The sequence below is a fragment of the Phaenicophaeus curvirostris genome, chromosome 24, assembly GCF_032191515.1.
Source record: "Phaenicophaeus curvirostris isolate KB17595 chromosome 24, BPBGC_Pcur_1.0, whole genome shotgun sequence".
NCBI classification, from domain to species: domain Eukaryota; kingdom Metazoa; phylum Chordata; class Aves; order Cuculiformes; family Cuculidae; genus Phaenicophaeus; species Phaenicophaeus curvirostris.
The window spans coordinates 948,418-973,316 of NC_091415.1; the positions used below are offsets into that span (position 1 = coordinate 948,418).

The following is a 24,899-nucleotide window of genomic DNA, read 5'->3' on the forward strand; positions in this document are numbered from 1 at the left end:
CAGGTAGACGTGGCACTTGGGGCCAAGGTTTAGTTGGCATGGTGGGGCTGGGCTGACAGTTGGACTGAATGAGCTGAGAGAACTTTTCCAACCTTTATGATTCGCCCTCAGTTGTTCCTTCTTGCTCGGTTCCACATCTATTTTGATTAACAGGCCTAGGACTGATGGCAAATCCAATGCTGCTGGGTGCAGCAGAGCAATAATAACCTATAATCATGGTAGTCACCTAGAACACCTTCTAATGATAACTCTTTCAAGACAAGAGAAACACATTCTATAGTAAGCTATTACAGTTTAACAACACCCTAAAAACAGGAAAAGGAGAAAATACCATTTTTTACAAAGTTTTTCCATGTCAGGCTTTGCTCCTTTCCGTAGTCTTTATTTGTTCTCTGTGTGCTCTTTGGGTTGTTTTACACATTGGAACCACTTTCCCAGGGTCGTCTCCTTTAGAAGACGGCATCATCCTTACTTGGCAAACAGTATTACAACAATTCTGATAGTCACTAAGTCTTACTGAGGTGTTTGCCCCTTACCTAGGTCACTGGCCTGTTCCCAAGTTAATGTCCTACAGGTAAATATGTCAGATCTGAAGAAGGGTTCTGCCTTTGAAATAGAAACTATTCTATGCTATCTTCAGGGCAGCTGTAAAAACCTTCCTCCTGTTTCTATCCACAGTTAACTGTGCTGAGATTATGAAAAAATATTTTGTCATGGGTGTGCGTACGCTGATTATTTCAGTAGACTCTTGTGCATTTCTAAAAACAACTCGTCTAAAACCCTTTAGGTACAATAGGCAGTGACAGACGGAGCCCGATTTACATAAAATCACACAAGCATCAAGCTCTTTTCAAGCAAGTCAAAGATTCAAAAATAGCAATGCAACACGCTTTCAGCCTCAAGATGCACATGTGGTGAAATCTCTGACAACGGAGTACGATTCTTTCTACTTCTGTGCTTCAAAAACTAGTTGTTGGCATATGGTCAGCACACAACTCTTTGCAGATGGCTCTGGAGAACAATTGGGTTCTTTAAAACAAGAACTAGAGCGCAATCAGATTAAAAACAAGGCATTGGGTACACTTTTCACAACTCCAGAAGACAAGGATTCCCTTACATTTAACAAATCTGGCTACAATCTCTTTTCCGGGAGCTGCAGGACTCCCCTCAGCCTCCTCCTCTCCAGTCTGAACAACCTCAGGTCCCTCGGCTGCTCCTCCAGGGCCGATCTGGCTGGCCACGGGGCCCATCTCTCCTCTGATGCCACAGCCACCGCCCCCAGCTCACCAAGTCAATGAGACTCCCGACACACTCATCAGTCAGCACAGGCTTTACCTGCTTTGGTGGATTATTCAAAGCCTCTTCCAGGAGAGCCAATAACACCTTTGGTCGCATGGTGAAGGGCTTCTTGATGAAAGAGCTGCCCTGCGGGGTCAGTGAGCAAACCTGCTTCCTAGGAGCTTTGTCACCTCCCAGACTCGTGTGACAAATACACCTGACTGCACACATTTGTTTTGCACCTCAGTCAAACAGACAGCTCAGGAGAACCGAGGAGACATGAAATTAAGCTAAGGTGAACCTTCCGGGACAACACAAGGGAACTTAATTGTATAGTATTAACTTTTACCTATTTCTCTCTTTTTATTTGGTGAATATATATGAGCAAACTCTACATTTAATAAGGAAGAAAGCACTGAGGAAAGGATATTTTATTTTATAACACCTTTAATCTAAATCCCTGCTGGTGCTGCACATTTTCCCACTAGAATTCTTACAGGTGATGAGGTTACTCTGCAATTTTTTACTGATTACACCCCAGGCTAAATTAGATACAGGGTGTAAATATACCAATATGCATAAAAATTTTAAGATAAACACAAAATTTTAAACTCATCAAACAGAGCCCTAATCCCTCTGCAATTTGAAAGTGCAAATGTTATGGATCGTATTTAAATTGGAAGGGAGAAGATTTAGATTAGACACTAGGAAGAAATTCTTCACGATGAGGGCGGGGAGGTTGCCCAGAGCAGTGGTGGCTGCCCCATCCCTGGAGGGGTTTAAAAAGTGGGGAGATGCTCAGGGATGTGGTTTAGTAGAGGACAGGTATAGTTGGAACCGATCACAAAGGTCTTTTCCAACCAAGAAATTCTACGCTTCTAGCTCTTGTCTGGGATAAACAGCAGTGCAGAAGCGCAATATCCAGCGGGAAAAGTCATCACAGGACTCAGAATAGAATCCAGGCTCTCTCCCTGACCCAGCTCTACCTAACAGAGAAAGTTATATTCTGAACAGGCCTGCTCCAGCAGGGAATTGCGCAGTCACCTTGAGTTGTGTAGGACTTGAGACAGAACAACCCTTCCTAGTTAACAGAGCATCTCATGCCAGGGCTGAAGGCTAATGACAAAGTAATCAGGTGGCTGTTAATAGGAGACGAAGCCTTCATCTCCAGACTTTGGTTTTCAATCTAAACTACCAAATCACAGAACGGTTTCATTTGGAAAAGACCTTTAAGATCATTGAGTCCAACCATCGATCCAGCCCTGCTAAGTCCACCGCCAGACCATATCCCCAAGTACGACAGCTACTCATCTTTTAAACACCTCCAGGGATGGGGACTTTACTACCTCCCTGGGCAGCCTCTTTCAATGCCAAACGGTGCAGACTGCAAGTCATCAACTCCTGGCAGCTCCCTGGCTGCCTCCGAGAAGAGCAAGGCAGACTTCTGTGTGGGCCATGAGCAGATAGATCCCCGCAGCCCCTTAGATCAGCACTGATAAATATAGATACTTCTTATATAAGAAGGGACATTCAGGTCATCGATTTTTAGGAAGATGTTCTCATTGATTTCCAATAGGAAATTCTGATCTTAAATATTATATAAAATGGCATTTTGATATTATTAACGTCATCAACTGAACGAGTGCTTAATCAAAGTGTAAATAATGATTATGAAAAGAGAGACTGGACACCATGTCAGTGCAAAGAGTAAAGTCCTGGATACAAAGAGCAAAAGAAAACACTAAGGATTAGAGGGAAGGAAATATGAGCTTCTCTCTTTTAAGCAAGGGTAAATGAGGAGAACAGAGCTTGCCTGGGCTGTCCAAGCTCACGTAAAGAGCCAAAAGTCACTTCCCTTACAGAACCTGCCTGCCATCCTGCAGATGACATCTCTGTATCTCCTGTACCAACAAATCTCAGGCAAAAGGAAGCTGAGAGCGAAGCGGGAACAGGTCTCTGAGCTGGCTTTGGCATAAAGCCCGCGCTAGAAATGACAATAGAGGACAAACACGGAAAGTTTATCAACTAAATAAATCTTAAAATAAAAGGATTTAAGAACCCTGCAATGATCTCACTGCTTACATCAAGCACAAGCTGCACATACCTCCATATGATATTTACTGTTATGAAAACATAAACTGGATTACCAAGGCTTAGCGCCCAAGCAAGCTGGGTCATTAGGAAGGCAAGGAATTTTCCCTGGTCCGATATTACACATGTAACTGAGACAGGACGGAGAAAAATCGAAGACTGGGATATTTTCCTGTCCAACGCGCAACGATTATAGCAAATAAATAAAATCTGTATTGCAAAACCTTACCAGCTCACATACACAAATCCAAGCAAGGCTGGAGGCTCTGAACCAAGCAGCCCCATTCCTGTGAGGATGCATGGGAGCTCTGTGAAGTCATTTAGAGTTCAGCACCCTTTTCCTGAGGCGATATGAAACCCATCACACACTCACTGAAGGGCAGGGCACTTTTATCCCTGTTTTCAGGGGACAGCGTTGCTACGCAAGGTACAGTTATTAAATGGAATGAGGGGAATAAGGCTCATTTCAGTGAGAAAATTCCAGTTCCGCTGACATCTAAAACCACCCGTCCATTTCAACAGTGAAATGATTTCATTTTAAGACCTAAACAGCCACAAAAACTCCCTCCCCACACAACCAGAGGCAGATGCAGCCGGGTGGATGCCCAGGCTGGGCAGTGGCGGCACTGCTGCCACCAGCGACCCCAGCAGCTCTGACCGCGAGGAGAGCTGCACACTTGAGGGCCCTCTAGGATGAAAACAAAAGCCCTACAGATTTGACGAGTTACAGTTTGTTTCCACTGTGACGAAACAGTTTGCAGCACTCAGTGACCAAATGCAAAACCAAAACACCACTTCACTCAGATTTATACCTAGATTCACTACTTATTCAGCTTCTCATACCCACATCTCCACACAGCTCTGCTTGTACAGCCTGACTTTTAACTGCATGGATTCTCCGTTTGCTTCCCTAGACTTAAAGTAGCACTAAAAAGTGTGTTTTGCATGCAACAGCTCCTCTGAACTTGGGTAGCCCAGCAGGGCGGGGAAGGACGCCTTCCAGCTCTCTCGCCTTAAAAGCAAGGAGAGATTTGCACCCCTAAGAAACATTCAAATGCGAGCTATTTTTAGCAGATATTTTTGATCCAGCACTGGATGGAAGAAGGCTGAAATCTCACTGCTGCTGGTTTAGATTTGCAGGGGCTTAACTGCCCTGTCAATACAAAAAGGAGCAAAACAGAGCTTAAAAGGTGCAGGAGTCAAAGGAAATCTGTGTACTGAACCCAGGCAGCTTAAAGGTCAGCTGCAGATTTTTCTAAAGCAGGATAAGTTAAAAATCTGGGTTGTTTCCCATTTATGCAAGATCTACAGAAAAAAAAAAACCCAAAACAATCACACATCCAAAGAAACAAGCCTACAGCATGTGGCTTTCCCTTCCCCAATTCCCAATCTGGTAGGAACTGTGTGTAACTCATCTCAGCTCTTACAGCTGTCGGACTAATCCGCAGGGAAAGGTGCAGCCGCTTCCTCGCCAGTCACAACATAAACCACTGACAGATCCCACTGGCGCGCAGCACTGCTTTTGCAGAACATGCTCAGAGACATTTTAATTCTTTTTTCTGTGGGAAAAGGCAAGAATAAAAAAACAGCTCAGAGCTCCTGGTTGTTTGTTTTAGGGGATTTTTATGTTTTGTTTTGGCTTGTTTATTCCAAAATCACCTTGGGAAGCGAGCCTGCTGCGCATCGCTCCCATAGATAAATTGAAATGATGCTGTCTGCGGCGGCTGGTACCTGGAGGAAGGATGGGGAAGCTGTAATTGCAAGACAGTGAACAGGTAGTCAAGTGTTTTTATGAAGGCATCAACTCAGGCTCGGCATCCGAAGTGTCATAACTGCAGGGAAAAGCTCAACTGTTTGAGATGCCTATGCAGCAACAGGAAGAAAAAGATATCACAGATAGCAAGTTCAGAAATGCTCGCTTCTCTCCCAGTAATATCATAAAGAAAATAAAGACTGAGGGGGGAACACACTGTGCCTTAACTACCTGTACTAAGCTGGAAAGGAAAGAGGCTTCTTGACAGTAGATGTGGGAATGAGGTAACGGATGATGCTTCGAATCCCTGATTGTGCAAATAACAAAGAAAAATCTCCTAAGACAGAAAGGAAATTAGAAAATAGAATGTGCTGACAAGGAAGCTGGGAATTTACCAACTCGGCAAGCAGCGACGGGAAGGGTGAGACAGAGGATTTAGGGCTAGAGAAAAGATTTACTGGTGGAAACTGCAAAATGGTGATGTCCCTGCGTAGCAGTGGCAGCAGAAAATGGATCGGACAATCCAGCCGATTGCCTTTCCTGAAGCACTTACGAATGCACATGAAGATCTGCCTGCCCAAATGCATAAGGAAGAGAACACAAGGTATTTGGCGAGTCAAGAACTATCATTCAGCTTCATCCCAGGGGATTTATTGCTGTTCCTATCTATGCAATACTTAAGCACACTTCGGGAAGCAAAGCGGGGTTTGATTTTGGCAATTGTCCCTTTGCGTGCTCATTATTTTTATTAGCAAGTTAATTTTCATCACAAGCTGCCTGCTTTCTCATCTGGCAGAAACACATTTATAAGGCCAGAAGTTCAAACTCTGCTTTCCCACTGTTACCAGAGGAGGAGGTTGTGCACGCTGTGTGGTCTTGTAGCAAAGACATTAGAAGACAATTTTTGAGATCAAAGCTAAGCCTGATAAGACAACTCTGACTGAAGGTAAAGCATGTGCGTACACACACTAGGCTTCAGAACCTGCCTGTGGCACACAATGGGGAGAAGAGGAGACATTCTGTCCCAAAAACCCAACAAGCGAGCTGACATTGCAGGAGATGTTGCTCTGTTCTAGCACAGTTGGGTGGGATGGGGAGAATCCCACGAGGTTCCCTGGAAGCAGCCTCAGGCTGGGGGATTTCAGAGTTCAAGGTCACCTGCCCCAACACCCTCCCTAAATCACATGTGGGATGGTGCTGTTCCAGCTCCACCACCAAAGAGCTTTTCAGCAGCTCCAGAGAAACATGGCCTGCCTGTCTTGACACCCTTCAGCATCTGCCCAGGGAAGGGATGGAGTCGCCACCCCTGGAGATGTTCAAAAAGCGTTCAGTAGTGGCACCTGGAGACATGGTTCAGTCTTCACAGAGGGATTGGACGGATGGTTGGACTGGGTGAGCTTGGAGGTCTTTTCCAACCTCAATGATTCCATGATCTTTGGAAGCAGATGAGCAGAGGAGAGCGTGCTCTCCTGCTGCAGCCCCTCACCCCAGTCCCAGCACAGCCCCATCCCACTGCCGCACTGTCTGGGCTGGGAAACCTCTCCCTGTCTGCTAATCCAATGTGATGTTTGGAGTGACAGCATCGCTGGTGCTGCCGACTCCTCAGATTGCACAAAAACGGAATTTCACACTTTGGCAAAGCGCCCACCTGAATTCCGGGGGAGTGAAAAGGGAGAAAACAAGTTTTGACTGGTACCATTTAAGGTGACACCATCAATCACTGGCAAACTTGGACAACTCCAGTTAATTTTTGCTCAGAATGATAAACCACACCACTGGTGAGGAAAATAACAGGGAGCTTCATGCAGGGCTATTTTTCTTCTTGGTTTTCTTTCTATTTAGAAGAAAAATCACATTAAATCTGCAGCATTTTTAATCAAACACAGACGAGGAAAAATGAACCATGCATAAACCAACCGGCGTTTTCAATTGGCCTTTGCTGCTTTCAGGTAAAAGTTTATGCATTTGATTATTTTTCCCTAATATAAACCCAAAATTCAAGAGAATCTGCTATTTGTGAGCGTGCTCCTTCAGCCTGGCTCTGAAGAAAGAGAAGTCTGAAATAGAATTGAATTATTCAACCAGCTCTAGACTCAGAATGCTTCCCTGGAGGCGTAGATCTGGCAGCACGTAGGTGAATTTGATTTCTTACTCAGAGAACTTATCTGCGTGTTATTAACGCACGCTCAGAGGAACAAATGGATGAGAGATTCTAAAACACAGATAAGGACGGATCCCAGAGGCTGAACCCTTGGGCATCCCAGTGAAGAAGAAAGGTGTCAGACCTTCTAGGTGACCACTTGGACTGAAGCTTGCTCATTGGAAGGGATGCTGCATGTCTTCCTACCCCATTTCTGCACCTGAAAGCAGCTGGGGGGGGCTGTGTGCGTGCAATCCTGTAGTCACGCAGGGAACAAGCAAGCACAGTGCTTGCTGGCATTCTCAGCAGGATCATTTTCCTAGCTATAAACTGCCACCTATCCTGGCAACTGCAACAGCAATGACCAAAGAGTGGAACTGGTTTCTGCTGCAGGTTCACACTGATCCACAGGCTGCTCTGGAACCTGCAATAGCCACAAACCCACGCAGGTGACGCAGAGCCTGTGCATCTCTAGGGCATCAATCCACACGACAGCCCCTCTCCCATCCCACCACGAGTAAATCCTCAGTCTAAAAGGTGCTGTCATGCCCTCATGGGGGCTGCTCTCAAAGCAGAACAGGACCAAGGGATCATTCAGAACAGGTTCACAGCATTGGTTTTCCATTTGAAAAAAATCTATATAAGAAAGGCAATAAGGATTCTCCAATTTGCCTGTCATACACCTAATAGAATAAATTGGGTATTGCAGTGTGGTGTTTAAAGCTCACCATTTTTTAAAATAAGGCACCATTAGAAGATGAGAAGAGAGGCATAAGAAAAAGCTATTTGTTTTCTCTCTTCTATAACAACCTTTTGCTGTCCTGCAGTAAGTAGGGGGCATCTGTATTTCTTGGGGGATTATTTTTTATTTTCTGCTATGCACAGACAAAAAAAATGGGGAAAAATGTCATGCCAAAACCCCAAAATATATTAATAACAAAAACCCAGAAGGAAGACAGTTGTGAGCAAGGACCAATGAAGTCCTCTAGCTTGTAAGGCAACTGATAGCTAAGGAGCCACCAGTGCTCTTTACATCCCAGCAGCAACCAAGAGTGTGATGGACAGGGATACCATAACAGTTTTGCACCCGTAACAGCCCTTCTAGAGTACAGGTTTGCACCTGCAAAAGGAAAGGCATTAATATTTATTGAAATAAGAGCATTAAAAGAGGGAGGAGGTGGGCGAAGGAGAAATCATCAAGTATCTAACCCAAGGTAGAACAAAGCACGCCCACGCCAAACGAGTCTTCTGCACTGCAGAGGCAACCCCCAGGCTGGGTAAGCGGAGTCAGGCACGGGTTCTGGGTACCAGCTCCCATTTTTCATGGTATATGTCTGCATATCTATACACAGAATACATAATGCTCAGACCATGCCCCTGCTGCGGTGTAAACCGGTTCCTCCTGGCTCCGATGTGATCCAAAAGCAGAGTAGATTTCAGCCCTGATGAGTGTCTGTGGCCAGCTTTATAGAATTATTTAGGTGTGAAAGATGCAAACAGCATTAGCCCTGCCCCAGCACTCCAGAGATCCCTCTTAGGAGCCCAGTTAGCTCTGTAAATCTTTAAGCACTTCACTATTTGATCATAATTGCTAGGCTGTTGAAACCAAACTTTTGATCGAGAAAGATAATTCTATGCAAATTTACAGAATTATAGCTATTCTGAAATATAAAATATTCCAAACTATTATTTAAAGAGGAGCTAGGTGCTTAAATATAATTAGAGGAATCAAGATTCTAAGGAGACAATCAAATTAAAAGAACTTTACTGTTCCAATAAATCAGTCATAAAGCCATTTCCATTCTATAGGGACCATGAGAAGAGGTTAGCTGTGCATCCAAGCTTTACTGTACCCAGTACTAACCCACAGCCACCCCCACACAGAGGCAAAACTTCAAACACCGCAGTATGGAAAATGTTGCCTGAGGAGAACAGCCTCCAGATTGAGAATATTCACCATTTTTTGACTGCAGGAGTGCTGAGCACTGGAGCAGCTCGCCGAGAGAGATCACAGAGACATTAAAACCCTGCTTAGCCACAGACTAGAGCAGCCTGCTAGGTGGAACCTGCTGTGGTGAGGGTTAGTCTGAGGGTCTCCAGAGGAGCCTTCCAGCCTCCCTGCTCTATGATTTGGCCAAAGATCCAGAGCAGATATGTCCTAAACCTGCTGTGAGAACATGGTGGAGGGCATCAGCCAGGGCTCAACAATTCTGTCTCCCCAAAAAGGCAACAGAAGCCCTACCCATGGTGTTCCCCTCTGGGAAAGCATTTGGAGAGCGAGTCAATGACACACGGCTTCCAGCGCACCTTCTGGCCAGCCCAGAGAAGCCTGGGATGCGCAATGCTCTGTTACAACTCACCCCTCCTTCTTCTCACTTCTCCAACTCCTTTGAAACTTCTTCCAACTCCAAGCTCAACTTTTCCAGAGTCTGAGGCTTTCAAAAATCCAGTTCTTAAAAAGCTAATTAATTCCCCATAGGCTTTTCTTTTTCCCCCTCTTTTAGACTCAGTAAATATTTCTGAGGTGGCTTTGTGTGTGATCGGTGTTAGCAGCTCATTAAAATGCACAGTATGGGGATCATTTGAATGTGACATGGCTCAGCATGGACGCTCAAGCTACTTAAAAAGACAGAAAAAAAAGAGATGAGGATAAAATGAAAGCGAAAACCCAGCACTTCCTAGAAGTTGACACCACAGTTAAGGACTTAAGACAGGGCAGGGAGCCTTCAGCCCTGCCATTAGGTGAAAAGCTTAATTGCTCTGCACGCTGACTGCCCTCTCCAGCCTGCGCTTTCCATAAAGATTTCTTTTGCAGAGAGCTTTAAGGTGCTGAAAAACTCAAGATTCTACTATCAGGTAATTGTACAACATTTTCACTCCAAGTAATAAGAGGATTCTTCTTGAATTAATAATGAATGAAGTAATCTAAAAGGCCTTTAGTGTCTTCAGCCAGAAATAAATAATGCCTTAATCTGGGACAGTTTATTTTCCATTAAAACACACACTTCTTTAGAATTCGGTGTTATTGAGAAGCACTCAGCTGCCAGTGCACCAGCTGCCTGTATTGGGTGATGCTCAGATGGACACTAATACACAGGACTTCGTCCTAACGCTTCCTGAGCATTGTCGATGCTCGATGGCTGGAGAAAACATGAAGGTTAAAAACACTGATTTGGGACAGGGTGAGAAACCCAAGACAAAGGGCCCACTCGGGGCAGGTGGCTGCAAAGCTGCAGCTCCACTTCAATCGTCCTTATTTCAACATCACTTTCCTGCTGAGTCTTCTCAATAAATTCCAATCTAAAGTAACTCTGTCAGTTGGAGGAAGATCTAGCTAAGTAAAAATGCCATTAACCAAAACCAAAAGTCCCTAGGAAGGCTTTTTCTGCTGCCTCTATTGCTACCAAAATCGAGATTTGAGGACCAAATATTCCGACAACAGCATGGCTGCTTGGTGATGCACGAGACAAAAGAAAACAGAGATGGCTTTTAGCTGGATAGATCAGCTTTGCAAGGACTAGAAGGAACAGAGCTTCCTTTGCAAAGCTGAATGAATAAACATCACGAATTAAAAGACAGGAGGGTGTGGAGGTTAAAGCTAGAGGTATTTTCTGCAGAGTGAAATTCAGTTTTTCTTACATTGACTCCACATTCAAGTCAATCTCTCTTTTTCTCTGAATAACTGTTAAATCAACAGTTTAAATTTCCCTTTTTTTTGTGACAAACCAGTCACTGCTTTATTAAGTGGTCACAGAGAAACCTGGGATATCGTAAACAAAGGAAAACATCTATTTTCCTCCAGTGAGATGTGTTTGACAGAGTAAACTGCTATTTCTGTTAGACAGCAGACAATTACCCTGCCCATCATTTCTGAGTTCCATAGACCAACGGGAGGTTCCACATTTCAGTCCCTGCTGCTGTGCCAGTGGGAGCCGAGGGCCGAGGCAGAGCCCACACCTACCATGATGATCTACCAAACACGTTCCTGATGCTAACTCTGAAAACACATTTGCTGAAAATGTGAGCAATTCTCCATTCCAAGAAATGGAACTTCTAGCAGTGGTTTCAGGGGACTAGGAAAGGTGTAATGAGCAGGTATTAGCACGGGTTTGCCAAACGCAAAGAACAAGCATTCATCTTGGTACCATTTCAAAACAATAGGTGCACAAGCACGTTGTTGGCTTTTCAGTGAACAGGAAGATGATGCAAAGGCTGGAGGCCCTCTGCTATGAGGCCAGGCTGAGAGAGTTGGGGTTGCTCAGCCTGGAGAAGAGAAGGCTCCAGGGAGACCTTAGAGCAGCTTCCAGCACTGAAAGGGGCTCCAGGAAAGCTGGGGAGGGGCTCTTGACCAGGGAGTGCAAGGACAGGATGAGGGGGAATGGTTTTAAAACGGCTTTTAAGGAAGAAGATTTATATTACAGTTATTAGTGGGAAAGGTATTAATGGAGGACATGCCAAGAGGCTCTTCTCTCAGCACTGCTGTGCCTGAGGCAGGTGACGTTGCTTACATTCCCATGAAGAGAACAGTTCCCATCCCACTGTGGCTCCAGGTCCTTCCTTCCTGCGGGACCTCAGGACATTTGTGGTCAGCCCAGTTCTCACACCAACCCACCTTACCAAACTCCCAGGCGTCCTTGCAAGAAGGAGGGTGCTCACACTCCCATCATACCCCTTTCTCAAAGGTCTCTAATGATATTTCATCCCCTGCTCCTTTTAATGAACGGTGATAGAGAACACTTGATTAGAGGCCTTTCATCATTTCAGGACTGGGGGCTTTAGCTTTCTGACCTACTTTCCTTGCCAATGAAATTCCATTTTTAGCTGCAACTCAAGGTCTGAATGTTACCCGAATTCGGACCATCTGTTTTAACTGCCTACGGGCTGAGAAGTTGATCCAAACCGGGAAGAATAAATGGAGCCAGTATGTGCATATTAAGTATTCTCAACCCTCCGTGTATTAAATAACCTGCTCCATTTATTCCCAAGTTTCCATAAACATTGCTGTTGTCAGAAATATTGATGCTACTGATTACTCTCTGAGACCTTCAGACAGGTCACCTTTCTTGTACAAGAACAGGAGGCTACAGTGGACCCCAAATCATCATAACCAGCATTAACCTCTCAACACTGGTCTGGGGCAGCTCTGAAAACATCTTGATCTCCCTTGCAGACATGAAAAAAATCATGTAGAAAGTGGACTCGTCTTCTCCAAGCCCAAGACAAAGCCAGCTTTCAGACTTCAGAAGTACTCCAGGTTCCATATTTCCATCGCGCTTGTACCTATTAAACAGAGAGGCAGGAGCTCCTCTGAGCTGTCAAACGCAACACACGCAGCCTCGACAAACTGGGATTCTGTGCATTTCAAAACACTGCATAGCGATTTACTTCCAGTATAAAAAAGGATCTCTTGCACCTGGAAAGCTACATGCTAATTCCATGATTTATTCCATCTCTTTTGTGCAAAAGGCTTTCAAAATCACATTCTATTGTACAGGACATAATGTCATTATTCTGTCCTTATTGTCCTAAAAGCAGAAGCTTACAGGCTGGAGTGAAATCTTCTTTTGACTGTAGCGTGCCGGGCAAAAGGTTAGAGAGATAAAGAAGCTCTCAAAGAGCTGTTAATGCCAGTACAACGCAGAAACGTGAAATCATTTGGAATAGCATTGTTTCCGTTTCCATCCTCCATGAGATTTTCCAGCTTTCACAGCCTGTGTGTGAAAACCACAACGTTTTTGCACCATTAGGCAGGAAATGTCCCTTGATTTCCTACACATAGCAGCAAGAAGCAGCAAAGTCCTCTTCTGACATTTGATCCATGACCCGGCTGTCCCCATGTTCTGGTGGTGGCTCTGCAACCTTAACAAAGCCACGAGGAGGAGAACTTAAGGAGCAAGCTGCTAGAAGAGAGCAGCCTCTGAGAGGCTGTTACACCATCGCCACAGAGCTGTCATTAGGCTCATGGAATGGTTTGGGTTGGAAGGGACAGCAAAGCCCATCCAGGGGGCTCCAAGCCCCATCCAGCCTGGTCTTGAACCCCTCCAGGGATGGGGCAGCCACCCCTGCTCGGGGCAACCTGGGCCAGGGCCTCCCCACCCTCACAGCAAAACATTTCTTGCTAAAATCTCACCTCGATCTCACCTCTTTCAGCTCAAAACAATTCCTCCTCACCCTATCCCTGCCCTCCCTCATCAAGAGCCCCTCCCCAGCTTTCCTGGAGCCGCTTTCAGCACTGGAAGCTGTTCTAAGGTCTCCCTGGAGCCTTTTCTTCTCCAGGCTGAACAACCTCAACTCTCTCAGCCTGGCCTCAGAGCAGAGGGGCCCCAGCCCTCAGATCATCCCCGTGGCCCTTATTGCAGTAGCACCTTCCCATGTCCCTCCGACCACAGGATCGGAGAGCTTTCTGACTATTTTTAGGGCTGTGAGGGTTGCGCAGAGAGATGGGATCATGAGAGATGCTGCCAAGTCTATTTTTAGAGCAAGTCATTTGATGAGCTGTTCGGCACCTTATTTATTGCCGTCTCCAGCTGGGGAGCTAAGCAGCGTCCAGACACCTCTGCCGCTAAAACCAGAACTGGGAAGCAGTGACCTCTACTTGATAACGTTTTCTGTACCGACAGAGACAAACAACAGCACATTACGCTGTCAAGGCTAATAGCTGCTAATTAGGGCGAGTGACATACGACCCCTTGTACATGGAAAGGGCACAGGAGTCACCGTACAAACAAAAAAGGTGTTGAAATGCTGCATTCACAGTCTTTTCCAGCCTAAAGAGTGACCGCTTAGGAGTCATTGCCTATCTTTTTCTCCTGGTTTGTCCATTTAAGGCTTTATCTGAACTTTCTATCATGTGTACAGCAAATAAGAGTCTTGGCATTCACAGCATAGGAAATGGGGCTTTGAAGAGACACCAGGAGAAGGAATGGCGACAAACCATAGCGATGTCATTTGAAACATGGGATACCTGGGTGGAGGCTCTGGAATCGCAGAGAGCACAGAAAGGACTGCAGCAGCAAGGGCAGCTCCTGGCCAAAGGCCACATGTCTCCACGCACCACAGTGCTCCTCTGGCAGCACCCCTGTCCCTCCCAGTACGGCCAGCAAGCAGAGCAACCAATCCAGCCACCGAAAACCAGTTGAATCCACTGCCATTTAACTGGATTCCTGGCCAAATAAATAGAAAAGCTGTTTATCTCTAGGCATAGAATGGTTTGGGTTGGGAAGAACCTCTTCAGGTCTTCCAGTCCAACCCCCCTGCCGAAGCAGCGACATCTTCAACCACATAGGGTTGTTTAGAGCCCCATCCAACCTTGAATGTCTCCAGGGATGGGGCATCTACCACCTTCCTGGGAAACCTGTGCCAGTGCCTCACCACCCTCATTGATAAAAGAATTCCTTCCTTGTATCCAGCCTAAACCTCTCCTCCCTTAAAGTGCTTCACATCTGACCCAGGCAATGCAAAAACCATTATTTCTGGATGAGCACAGAGCCTGCGCGCAGAGCATGTTTACTCCAGATTTCTCTACAACCACCCGGCACGCTGGGGTCACTGCTGGATGTCGGGAATATTCAGAACGTGGGCAGCTCCTGGAGAGGCAGTAACCTCCTTAACCATGCAGGCACAGAACCAGTAACCAATTGCCGTCTCATAAAGGGGGAACCGTGGTACAGAAAGCTGAAATGATTTAGTAGAGGTCACATTTAAAAAGTCTACTGAATTTACAGCCTATCATTGTTTTATTGCAGGCTCCAGCATCCCGTTATACCCTCTGAATGTTAATCATTACCCAACTCTTCTATCTTCTTGCTGCTCTAATGAGATTATTGATGAATTACTTAAAAATGAATTTTCTGTAGAAGAATTTTTTTAGGTGACAAGTTTCCTTTTAGTAAACAAATTAATAGGAAAGTTGAGCCCTCTCATTTCAGTCAGGGAAAAGAAGTTTTGGGTTTAAAATGCCCAATTAGTACTAACTGAAATCCAATACCTGTGATTATTTGGCACTGTATCGGTTATAAACATGCCACATGGCCATCAGTACCTCATGCTACCCTTGAGGACAAAAATAGTTGCTCTAGCAATTAATATTGCAGTAGCTGCATATGTCGATACGGGAGCAGAACAATTGCAACCTTATAGGTTCGGTCCAAACCCCATCATGGTCAAAGTCAAAGGGAGGCCACTCGTTAAGAGCAAGGAGATCTAGACCAAGCTCCAGCTGGGTTTTAGTCTAGTTATAAAGCTTCCAAACACCAGGATCGCTCACACGGTGGGACAGTCCAGGGAAGCCAGAGAACATGGCTGCAAGTGTCCTGGTGGACAACAGACTGAACATAAGCGAACAGGGTTCAGGAGCAAAAGCGGCCAGAGGGATGCTGGGATGCATCAAGAAGGGCATCACCAGCAGAGAGACAGACTCACTACCCCACTCTACTCAGCACTTGGAGCCATGCAATCCAGGAGGAATCACTGCAACAGGGCCCTCTTGCACAGAGCGTTCTGCAGCATATCCACAAGTCAGTGCTACAAGTACAGGTTTAGCTCTTGCTCCTGCTCAGCAGCTCCAACCAGCACAAAACTTCTCCTTGCAGTACTTCTCATAATAGTTTCGCAAATGAAGTCCTGCATCTCCCCAGAAAAAAATCTCTGCGCTCCGAGACAGTTTGATCTTTCCTGGTGGTGTTTTAAAGCTCTGAGGTCCCAAGTAATGAGATAACTCTCAGTCTGTGTGCAAGAACAAAACTCTACCAGGCAGACTCTGAGCCAGACACTTCTTATTATGCTCTCTACAGAAACACCAAAGGGCTTTCTCTCCCTGCTCTGGGTCACTGAGATCATGTTTGAGGCATGTGATTAATTTTCAGCCTTATTGTGTTAAGGGGCGGCAGGAGAAAAGTAAGATTTTTTTGGAACAGAGTTCAGTAAGGCAGAAGACCTCACCACTGAGCAAGAGCTTTTAAACTATCGGTGCATAAAGCAGCAGCTAACAAGTTAATGGACATAAATAGCATTGTATTGATTTGAGGTCTGCTGAGGGGGTTTAATGTTGGTGAAGGCAGGAGGAGGATTCTGCTCAGGATAACTCGGCCCTTGCTAGTGAAGCCTGAAGCGTTTACACACACACACACGCGCGCGCGCGCAAACCACCCAGCTGAAAATGCCAGAGAAATGCCTGCACCTAAGCCTCTCCTAGAACAGGAGTGAGTGTGAGAGCCCAGCGAGGACGATCATAGAATCACAGACTGCTTTGTATTGCTTTTCAATACGTGCTGCCTCAAACATCAGAGCATCAGCCACCCTGATCCAGTGGGAGGCTGCAGTGCCAAGGGCCTCTCCGCTACTCCAGGTGCAGACAGGTCACAAACCTGCTCATAGCAGGATTTCAGGGTACGAAGTGTCCTCTCAAGTCACAGAGGTGCTCTGGGAATTCCTGTGTTCCAGGGTTCACACACACTCACTGCGATGTCAGAGATTTATTGTACAATCTGTTGTTATTTGCCTGCTTGGTTTTCCCTTTCCTCCAGATGAAAATTGCTTCAATGAATATTGATACTAATACACATTTGCACGCAGGCAGGTAATAAATGGCTCACCGAAATGCAGCCGGTAAATTCAGTCAGTGGCTCTGCTAATAATGTCCCCATCGCTCTCCAGGGCCATTAGCTGCAAACGAGCTTTTTGTTACATGATCAGAACACACTGCGATCCACATCTAACTTTCTGGATGGGTTTTTATTTCCCTGTGAGCCATATGCAGAAGGCAACGGCGAAGTCAATTGTAGACACTACCACCGCACTGCTGAACGCGGGGCCCAACATCTGCATTGCCCACATCTGGATATGTTGTGCTGTGGGATGGGGAAACCAGGAGCGATAGCACAGTTGGTTGGCATTAAGGGGTCCCAGCTTTACTGTCCAACCTAGACACGCAGATTGCTGCATGCCCAGGGAACCGGAAAAAAGGCTTTTGTTGCCACTGTCTGAGGGAGGGGCTTTTCCCTTTTCTCTTTTTCTCCTCCAGTTATGGTGACATGGTGCCCAAGACAATTGCTGGGAAGATCTTCGGCTCCATTTGCTCCCTGAGCGGGGTGCTGGTCATTGCTCTGCCGGTTCCAGTCATCGTTTCCAACTTCAGCCGGATTTACCACCAGAACCAGAGAGCCGACAAGCGGCGAGCACAGAAGGTAAGCGTCCCTGCTCCTCATGAGACACTACGACAACTCCGAGTATTCCAGAGAGATGCCTGCCCGCACTGTCCACCCACCAACACGCATGCAGACAGCCCCTCCTACGCCATTACAGCTGCCCCTGCCCACACAGACTCACACCAGGTCACCACACACATCGGGTACCGGCGTGGTTTATGCATTAGAAGCAATGGTGCTTTTATTGTTCACCTTCACCGAATTAAACATATACTCATAAACCCTTAAGCAGTTAACAGGAGCTGTGACTCTGTTAGCATGGTTCCTGCCCTGGACTTTTGAAAACACTCATCGAGGAACATATAGATATCAGTACACTCTTCCCCTCAACAACACAGACAAAACACTGGGAATACACAAAAGCAACAGCAGATCACTGAATATTCCAGAAACTGAACAGTTTTTACTGGTATAAAAATAGAACAGAAAGGAACAGAGAGAGCGCGGCAGCAAAACATTTATTCCTAAGATCTCATCTCAATCGCCCCTCTTTCAACTGAAACCTGTTCCACCTCATCCTATCCCTGCACTCCCTGATCAAGGGCCTCTCCCCAGATTAAGCTCACTCATTCACTGCAAAAGTACAACAGATTTATTAGATCTCTATTTCAGCCCCCAAAAGTCACACCAAAACCAGAACTGGGTTTTTACAACAACTGCAAACTGAAGGTCTGGGGTTTTTTCTCCCTATGGAACGCTGTCTGCCAGAAATTCAAGACTCCAGGGATCTGCTGGAGCGTAGTAGTAAAAGGATGTGCTATTTCTGCTTCAGGCAAGCATCTGGGCCATGCCTCCTTCTGGTATCTCAGGGAGCTGACAGCAGAGCTGAGATACAAGACCTACAAAACCACACAATTTGGCAGTCAAAACACATAAGGAGAGTAGCAGAGAGACAGAATCACATGGGAATGAGTTGCAGTGTCTAAGTTATTGTTGGGTTTCACAGCACCTGCATTAGGTCTGGCATTGTACGTGTGGAACAGAGAGCTGCAGTGATTCTGGGAGGAGGTTCTGAGGGAAGAGTTGTTTATCTGGTTAGTTGCACAGCATAATAGAGATGGAAAATCTAAAGGTATCAGGATGAAGTCCAGTTGGTACCACACGCTGTTGAGCCAGCAGCTGGGCAGTGGGGAGCCAGGATGGCTCATTACATTCATTTAATGAATTTAAATGATGTGCAGAGTGGGTTATTTAATGCGAGGCTGCACACAGGAAGAAGGGACCTGGGTTTAACTTGCAACAGGGACGTGCTAGATGGCAATGCACAAGCAGAGTGCTCGCGTAGAGGACAGCGTGCAATAGCCCAGCTAAATAATTGAAGAGAAAGCACTTGTTCAGCTCCAACGGCACACAAAGACAGTGCCAGACAGAACCCACGTTACGGTAGAGCCCAGGCAGCAAATACCTTGGCATGGCAATAAACAAACAAGATTCATGCATGGATCACAGTGCAAAGAAGCTCCAGAACAACTCCAAACCTGCACTTCCAGATGAGGCTGCCCTTCACTTCAGGCAGCAAACTGAGCTTTCTTGTTCCAATTCACCTTTTCCTTTACCCGTTGGACTGTGATCCACTCAGTGACAAGGGAACACGTCCCCACCTTTGATACCAACATGATTGACTGCAGCTTTTATGAAGTTTGCTGCATTGACACACACAGTGTATAATTTCCCCCCATTTGAATTTCTAATTCTCTTGATATTGGATGAATTTCTGGGCTAAGAAACTTTTCTCAAGTCAGAAGTATGAGTAATTTTCACATGATCATCATTGCATGAATACTAAAGAGAATGCAAAAGGAAGAAGCACATCCATGACAGCCTCTCTGGAGCTGGGCAGCACGTACAAAGGGACATTAAAAGATCTGCTTTGATAGTGTACCTGTCCCAGCACCATCCTCCAGGGAATCGAGTCACTGCTTCAGGAATAGGAACCTTTTGGTAACAGTTAAAGCTCTGTTCCCATCCAATTCCAGACGCAAAGACATTCCAGTACCACCAAAAGGGGCTCCAGGAAAGCTGGTGGGTCTTTTCCAACCTGGTGATTCTATGGTGAGGAGGCAGTGGTCTAGCAGGAAGAGGTGTTTCAATAGCACAAAAAATACTGGGAGGTGGCTACTAGTCTTCTAACCAAGGAGAAATGTTCCTTAAAAAGACAAAAACCACTCAACTCCAAACTACCAGCAATTTAAACACCCTGAAGATGAATTATTCCTTGACAAACCCACACTGCAAGAGAATTAATTACAAGGAGATCTGGCAATCTTAATTTATTGTGCTGTGCCATCAGATTTTGTCCTCTGGCATGGAGCAAGGACCAGGTCAGTCTGAGTGGAAGATGAATTGATCATTTCTGACACGGTTCATTTTGGTAAAATTGTTTTTTCCTCAAAGACTTCTTTTTCCCCCCTCCTTTTTGACTGATGTGCTAAGAATAGACCTTCCTGACTTTGAAACAATGCTGTTCTTCAGCGAATGTCACAGCCTTTGGTTTTAAAAGGGAATTTGACACTTAAAGGGCTTGACAACAGAATGACTTTGTAATTCAGATGACGGTGGAGCCTCTCTGTTCAGTTCGCTGCATGGATACAATGTGAAGGAGACAAGGATCCAGTGCTGGTTTGTGCACCACACCTCCCACTTCTCAGCCCTCAAAGAGAAAGCAGAGGCAGCATCTAACAGCTACTGAAACGCTGCTCCTTTAGCAGCAGCCTTAAAAATAAAGCAGCTCATCATTCAGAACTTGAGTGAAGAAATTAGAGAATAAGAAGCTGGAGACTGTTGTGGCCCCAAGCCACAATGTTATTCCTACCAGAGCAGGGCAGTAAAGAAACACAAGGCTGCAAGATTGCCAGATAATCTGCTGGGAAACAGAACGGGTGAAGCCTTTGAGCTTAGTGCAAAGATCCCAACAGTGCAGTTGCTCTGCGAAGGTTTAGAGGAGTGTTGTAGACCTCTGGACTTGGAAACTAGTCAAAAATCCTGCAAGAACGATCCTTCTGGAGTAAACTCTAGCTGCTGATGGGCAGTGTAATCCCATGCCTTTAAGTAGAGAGCCAATAATAAAATCCAAAGGCCCTGTCTTTGCACAGAGAATAACAGAAAAGGAAGAAGGAAGGAGTACACACTAGATCTTAGTGAAAATAATGCTAGAAAGTTGTTTTTTCCAAGTGTCATGGTAGCCTCTGCTAGTCCTTAATCCCCCAGGTCCAGTGACTTGCCTTTGTCCAGCTTTAAAACAACCAACTTGGATCCCTCAGCTGGAAAATTTGTGCTAAATGCAAACTCAGTCTGTTCCATTGGGCTTCTCTGTTCCTTGAGTGATGCCTCAGAAAAGACAACTACAGGTCCCTTTGGTATATCCCCAAACTGCAGTGTGACCCCATCAGCTCCAACGCCCCTGTCCATTCCGAAGGGTGAGCTGGCAACAAAATGCACAGGAGGCTCAGGAATATCAGTTTTCTTAGTGAGACAAACAGCAACGTGCACCGGAAGCTCTTCAGCAAGGGAAGAGGGCAAGACAGAAAGCAACCCTGTAATAACGGCAGCAGAGCATTACAGGTCAACCCTACGGGGTGGTCAGCCCCTGCTCCCCACACACAGGCACACGTGCAGATGAAGACATCAAGTCCTCCAAAGCATATTTAGAGCAGTTTGGAACAGGCTCAGAAGGCACACGCGGGAGTGGAGTGGCCGCCAGCATTTGGAAATAGCAACCCCAGCCTAAAGCAAACTGGTGTCTGGGCCATGGGGAGGATCATGTCCAACAGAGACGTTCCAGATCTCCTCAGTTTGCGGGAAAACAAGTGCTCAGAAAGGAGCCTCTTCCACCATAGACGATGCCTCCTCCCACGCGGACAGAGCGGGGAGAAATGTGAACTGCTCAGAAGCTGTGGAAAACTGCAGTGCATTTCTTGTTTAATGGTCAGATTTACTAAATGAGCCAAGATCCTGAAATGGGTGATAATCTCAGAGGGATTAGGCTGGGTTTAGTGGTGCACTTCACAGGGGCTAAACTGACACTGAATATAGAACTCCAATAATCACAGGGCTTGGGTTCAGGTCTGCAGTAAATACGCTTTTAAGGACTACAGCTTCTTAGTCTGTTCAATTCATTTCGTTTATTATCTCGTGGCCTTTGGCTCTATGAGAACAAGCGATGTACTGCAAAATACTTGAAAGAGGCTTCTTATTTCATCCTTCAGGCTATAAGTTTCTAAGAAAGAACCAAACACCATGATTTAGGCAAGGGAATGACTAGCCAGGACAAAAGAACTTTGCAGGGCCGCTCTCACATAAACAGGCTGAGAGGTGGGAGAAGAGAAAGCTGGGGAAGGGGTCTGGATCAGAGAGTGCAGGGAGAGGACAAGTGGGGGGAACAGTTTTGAGCTGAAAGAGAGGAGATTGAGACAAGATTTTAGGAAGAAATGTTTTGCTGTGAGGGTGGGGAGGCCCTGGCCCAGGTTTCCCAGAGCAGGGGTGGCTGCCCCATCCCTGGAGGGGTTCAAGGCCAGGTTGGTAAACAGGGCAATAGTCAGCAAAGCAGATGAAGAGGGAAGATGGTGAGGAAGAGAATGCTTAATACTAGAGTTATGTCATCATCATCCCCATGGAAAGGTGGCCCACACACCTGTCAGTAACAAGGCCATTATAATAAATGATTTGCTAGAGAGCAGGGGAGTCGGCTTTGAAATGTTCTGCTTCTCAGCTGACACCCTGATTTTTGGAGGTGGGTTAGTGAACTTCAGCGCATGGAACAGAGCGGCCAGAAGTGACTCGAGCAAAGCTGTGAGCTGTCTGAGGAGAGCTCAGTGACTGAATGTGACTCAGATCCCAGCAGGGGATCGGGTTGGGAACTTGAGGAGAGAGAGAAACAATTAGGTTAAAACTGGATCTGGCTGACATTTAAAAAAAAAACCAGGGTTTTTTGGTTTTTTTTCCAACCACAATGAATCTGTGTGGAATATGTTCCACATGATATTTAACATTTTGACAGGGGAAAAGAGCTTTTTCAAATTATTTTTATAGAAGGATATTTCATTTTTGCTGGGCAGGTAGGTCTCTCTCTTCCTCTCTTTCCCATCTGGTGTTTGTCACATCCTCTCACAAAAAAAAAAACCACCAAACAAAAAGGGAGGAAAAAAACCAAACAAAAACCAAGCAGGAATCCTTCCTCTTTTCTTTCATATCATCCAAGAAAGCAAAGTGGCGTTTTTCATCTGTTCAGCTAGTTTGAATTCCCTTGGTCCCAAACTGCAGAAGACAAGGAGACGCATCCTCTGAAGGGAAGGACTAAAATCAGTGAGCTGGAGCCAATAGGTTCAGCCTCCAAACAAGCCCAGACGCTGAAATATGAATCCTGGTGTCAATAGTGGCCTTATGCCCAGATAAAATAATTTCTACATGGATCCAGAAGCCACTCCACATTTCTTTCACGCCCTAAGGCCCTTTCTCATGTCTCAGTCAATCTGAGAACAGCCTGCAACACAAAACCTGCCTACCCCATCCTCAGGTCCCTCCCCGCTCATCACGGGTGCGCGTGGCAGCCTCTGGCCAGATGGCTCCGCTCGGTCGCACAGTTGGTAGGAGCTGTAGCGGCCGATGCTGCCCACGTCAGCCCAGATGTCTGCACAAACAGCAGCCGAGATCACCTTGTCAAGGAGACCCACATGCCAAAAACATTAGGAAGCCCTGTCCTACTTTGGAACCAGGTTCGATTAACAGATATGCATGTATCATAGAATGGTTTGGATCTGCTTTGTTAGCAACCAAGTCAGGACAAAGAGGAGCCAATCCTGACAGGAAAGTGCAGCGATGCCAGAATGTACAAAGGCCAAAGCAGTGCGGAGCCACAATTTCTGCTGCTGAAGCAGGAGCCTCCAGCACCCAGGACCACATAGCAGGCAGGTTCTTCCCTCCACATCAGCCAAACCAAGGCACACAGCCAACGTGTTGTGGCTGTCAGCATAAGGATGCAAGCTGAGACATATTCTAAGAGTCTTCACTTATCAAATGGGACCGTGGGATGGGTTTGTGATGGATTTTTTTCACCCAGAAGCCTAATGCAAGGGATTGGCCCCCAGAAATCCCAGCAGCAAGAGGAACAACCAGGAGTAGCATCAGTAAGAAAGCTCATTGCCCCACACAGCCACTCCATTGCCAGCTGATGGCTTCTGAGCAATTTGAGTTTGCCAGCAAATGCTGGAATCTTGCAGCACAGAGTGGTGGGACAGAACAGAGTTCCTGGCCCTACCCTGCCTGGAGCAACAGCATTGCCCACACCTGCACTTAAAATCACAGAATCGTTAAGGTTGGAAAAGACCTCTCACCTCATCCAGTCCAACAATCAGCCCAACCCCACTGTGCCAACTAAACCACTTCCCAAAGTGCCACAGACACATGCTGTTTGAACCCCTGGGTTCCAGACCCTTCCCCAGCTCCGTTCCTTTCTCTGGACGCACTCCAGCCCCTCAATGTCCTCCTTGTAGTGAGGGGCGCTTAATCCCATTTGCTGCCCACCGTTGCTGCTGGTGGGTACCTGCCCCTCTGAGCCAACATCCTCCAACTGACAGTGAGCATGCGGTGAGGCAGGAACACGGCCCCACCATTATCTCTGACCTTGGGCTTCAGCCCATGCACGAAGGGAACAAGTTCTACAAGTTCGATTAGTTTGCTTAAGTTTCATATAAAGGTTCCGTGGTCATCATCCCTATCCCCCACTGCGTTCTCACCGTCATTCCAGGGAAGGTGAGACCAGCACTGCATGAAGCAATTGCCTTCATTTTCCATAGCGAACCACAGGCCTCCACACCATTAATTAGTGCTCATATATCAGGTCTAATAAGTCAGCATGTGACACCAGATCAAATTCTGTTAATTTCTCCATCCCCTGAATACTTTATAACTATTAATTAGGGGTGTGAGCTGTGTGAAAGACATTATAGAAGTGAGCTGAGGCAACAGAGACAGATAAATCACAGGCAGAAAGATGCTCACCAGGCCTTGCTTGCAGTGAGACACAGAAACTTGTTTCAGAACAATGGAGAAGAGAAACCTCTCCATTAATGACGCAGAAGTTAGGCATTATTGGAGGGGGCTGGTCTCAGTGCTCACCGAGGGTCCTGCAGGTCTTGGACCACTTTCCAAGTTCTGTGTTCAATCAGCCAAGAGATCCGCGAGTAGTGGAGAAGCCGAGAGCCACTGAATACCTTATTCTGTGCATTGTGCTATAAATAGATTGAACATCACCTTCTTCGGTATTGGAAAAGATTAAACGATAGAGTGCGTTTGAAATGATGGTCTGTTGCTTTAATAGTGCCAAGGGTAAGGTAGGATTAAAAGGAGAGCCACAGAGGAGGGGAGGGGAATCTTTCATCTCTGGGAAGTAATGAAGAGGCCCAAAATAAGATCAAGGTCTGACTGTAAGTGGTTC

At 46.1% G+C, this 24,899-nt stretch overlaps 2 protein-coding genes across 5 annotated transcripts in view; both read left to right on the forward strand.

The window, feature by feature from the left end:
* KCND3 (potassium voltage-gated channel subfamily D member 3) overlaps nucleotides 1–24,899 on the forward strand; it is a 109,649-nt gene that overhangs the window by 68,019 nt on the left and 16,731 nt on the right. For all 4 annotated transcript variants that reach the window (XM_069876108.1, XM_069876106.1, XM_069876109.1 and 1 more), the window contains exon 3: nucleotides 17,284–17,446. In XM_069876108.1, coding sequence (XP_069732209.1) covers nucleotides 17,284–17,446 — 163 coding nt within the window. The remainder of the gene's footprint in view (nucleotides 1–17,283; nucleotides 17,447–24,899) is intronic.
* The window catches only part of WDR77 (WD repeat domain 77), a 199,523-nt gene that overhangs the window by 41,043 nt on the left and 133,581 nt on the right, over nucleotides 1–24,899 (forward strand). The gene's annotated exons all lie outside the window — the stretch shown is intronic.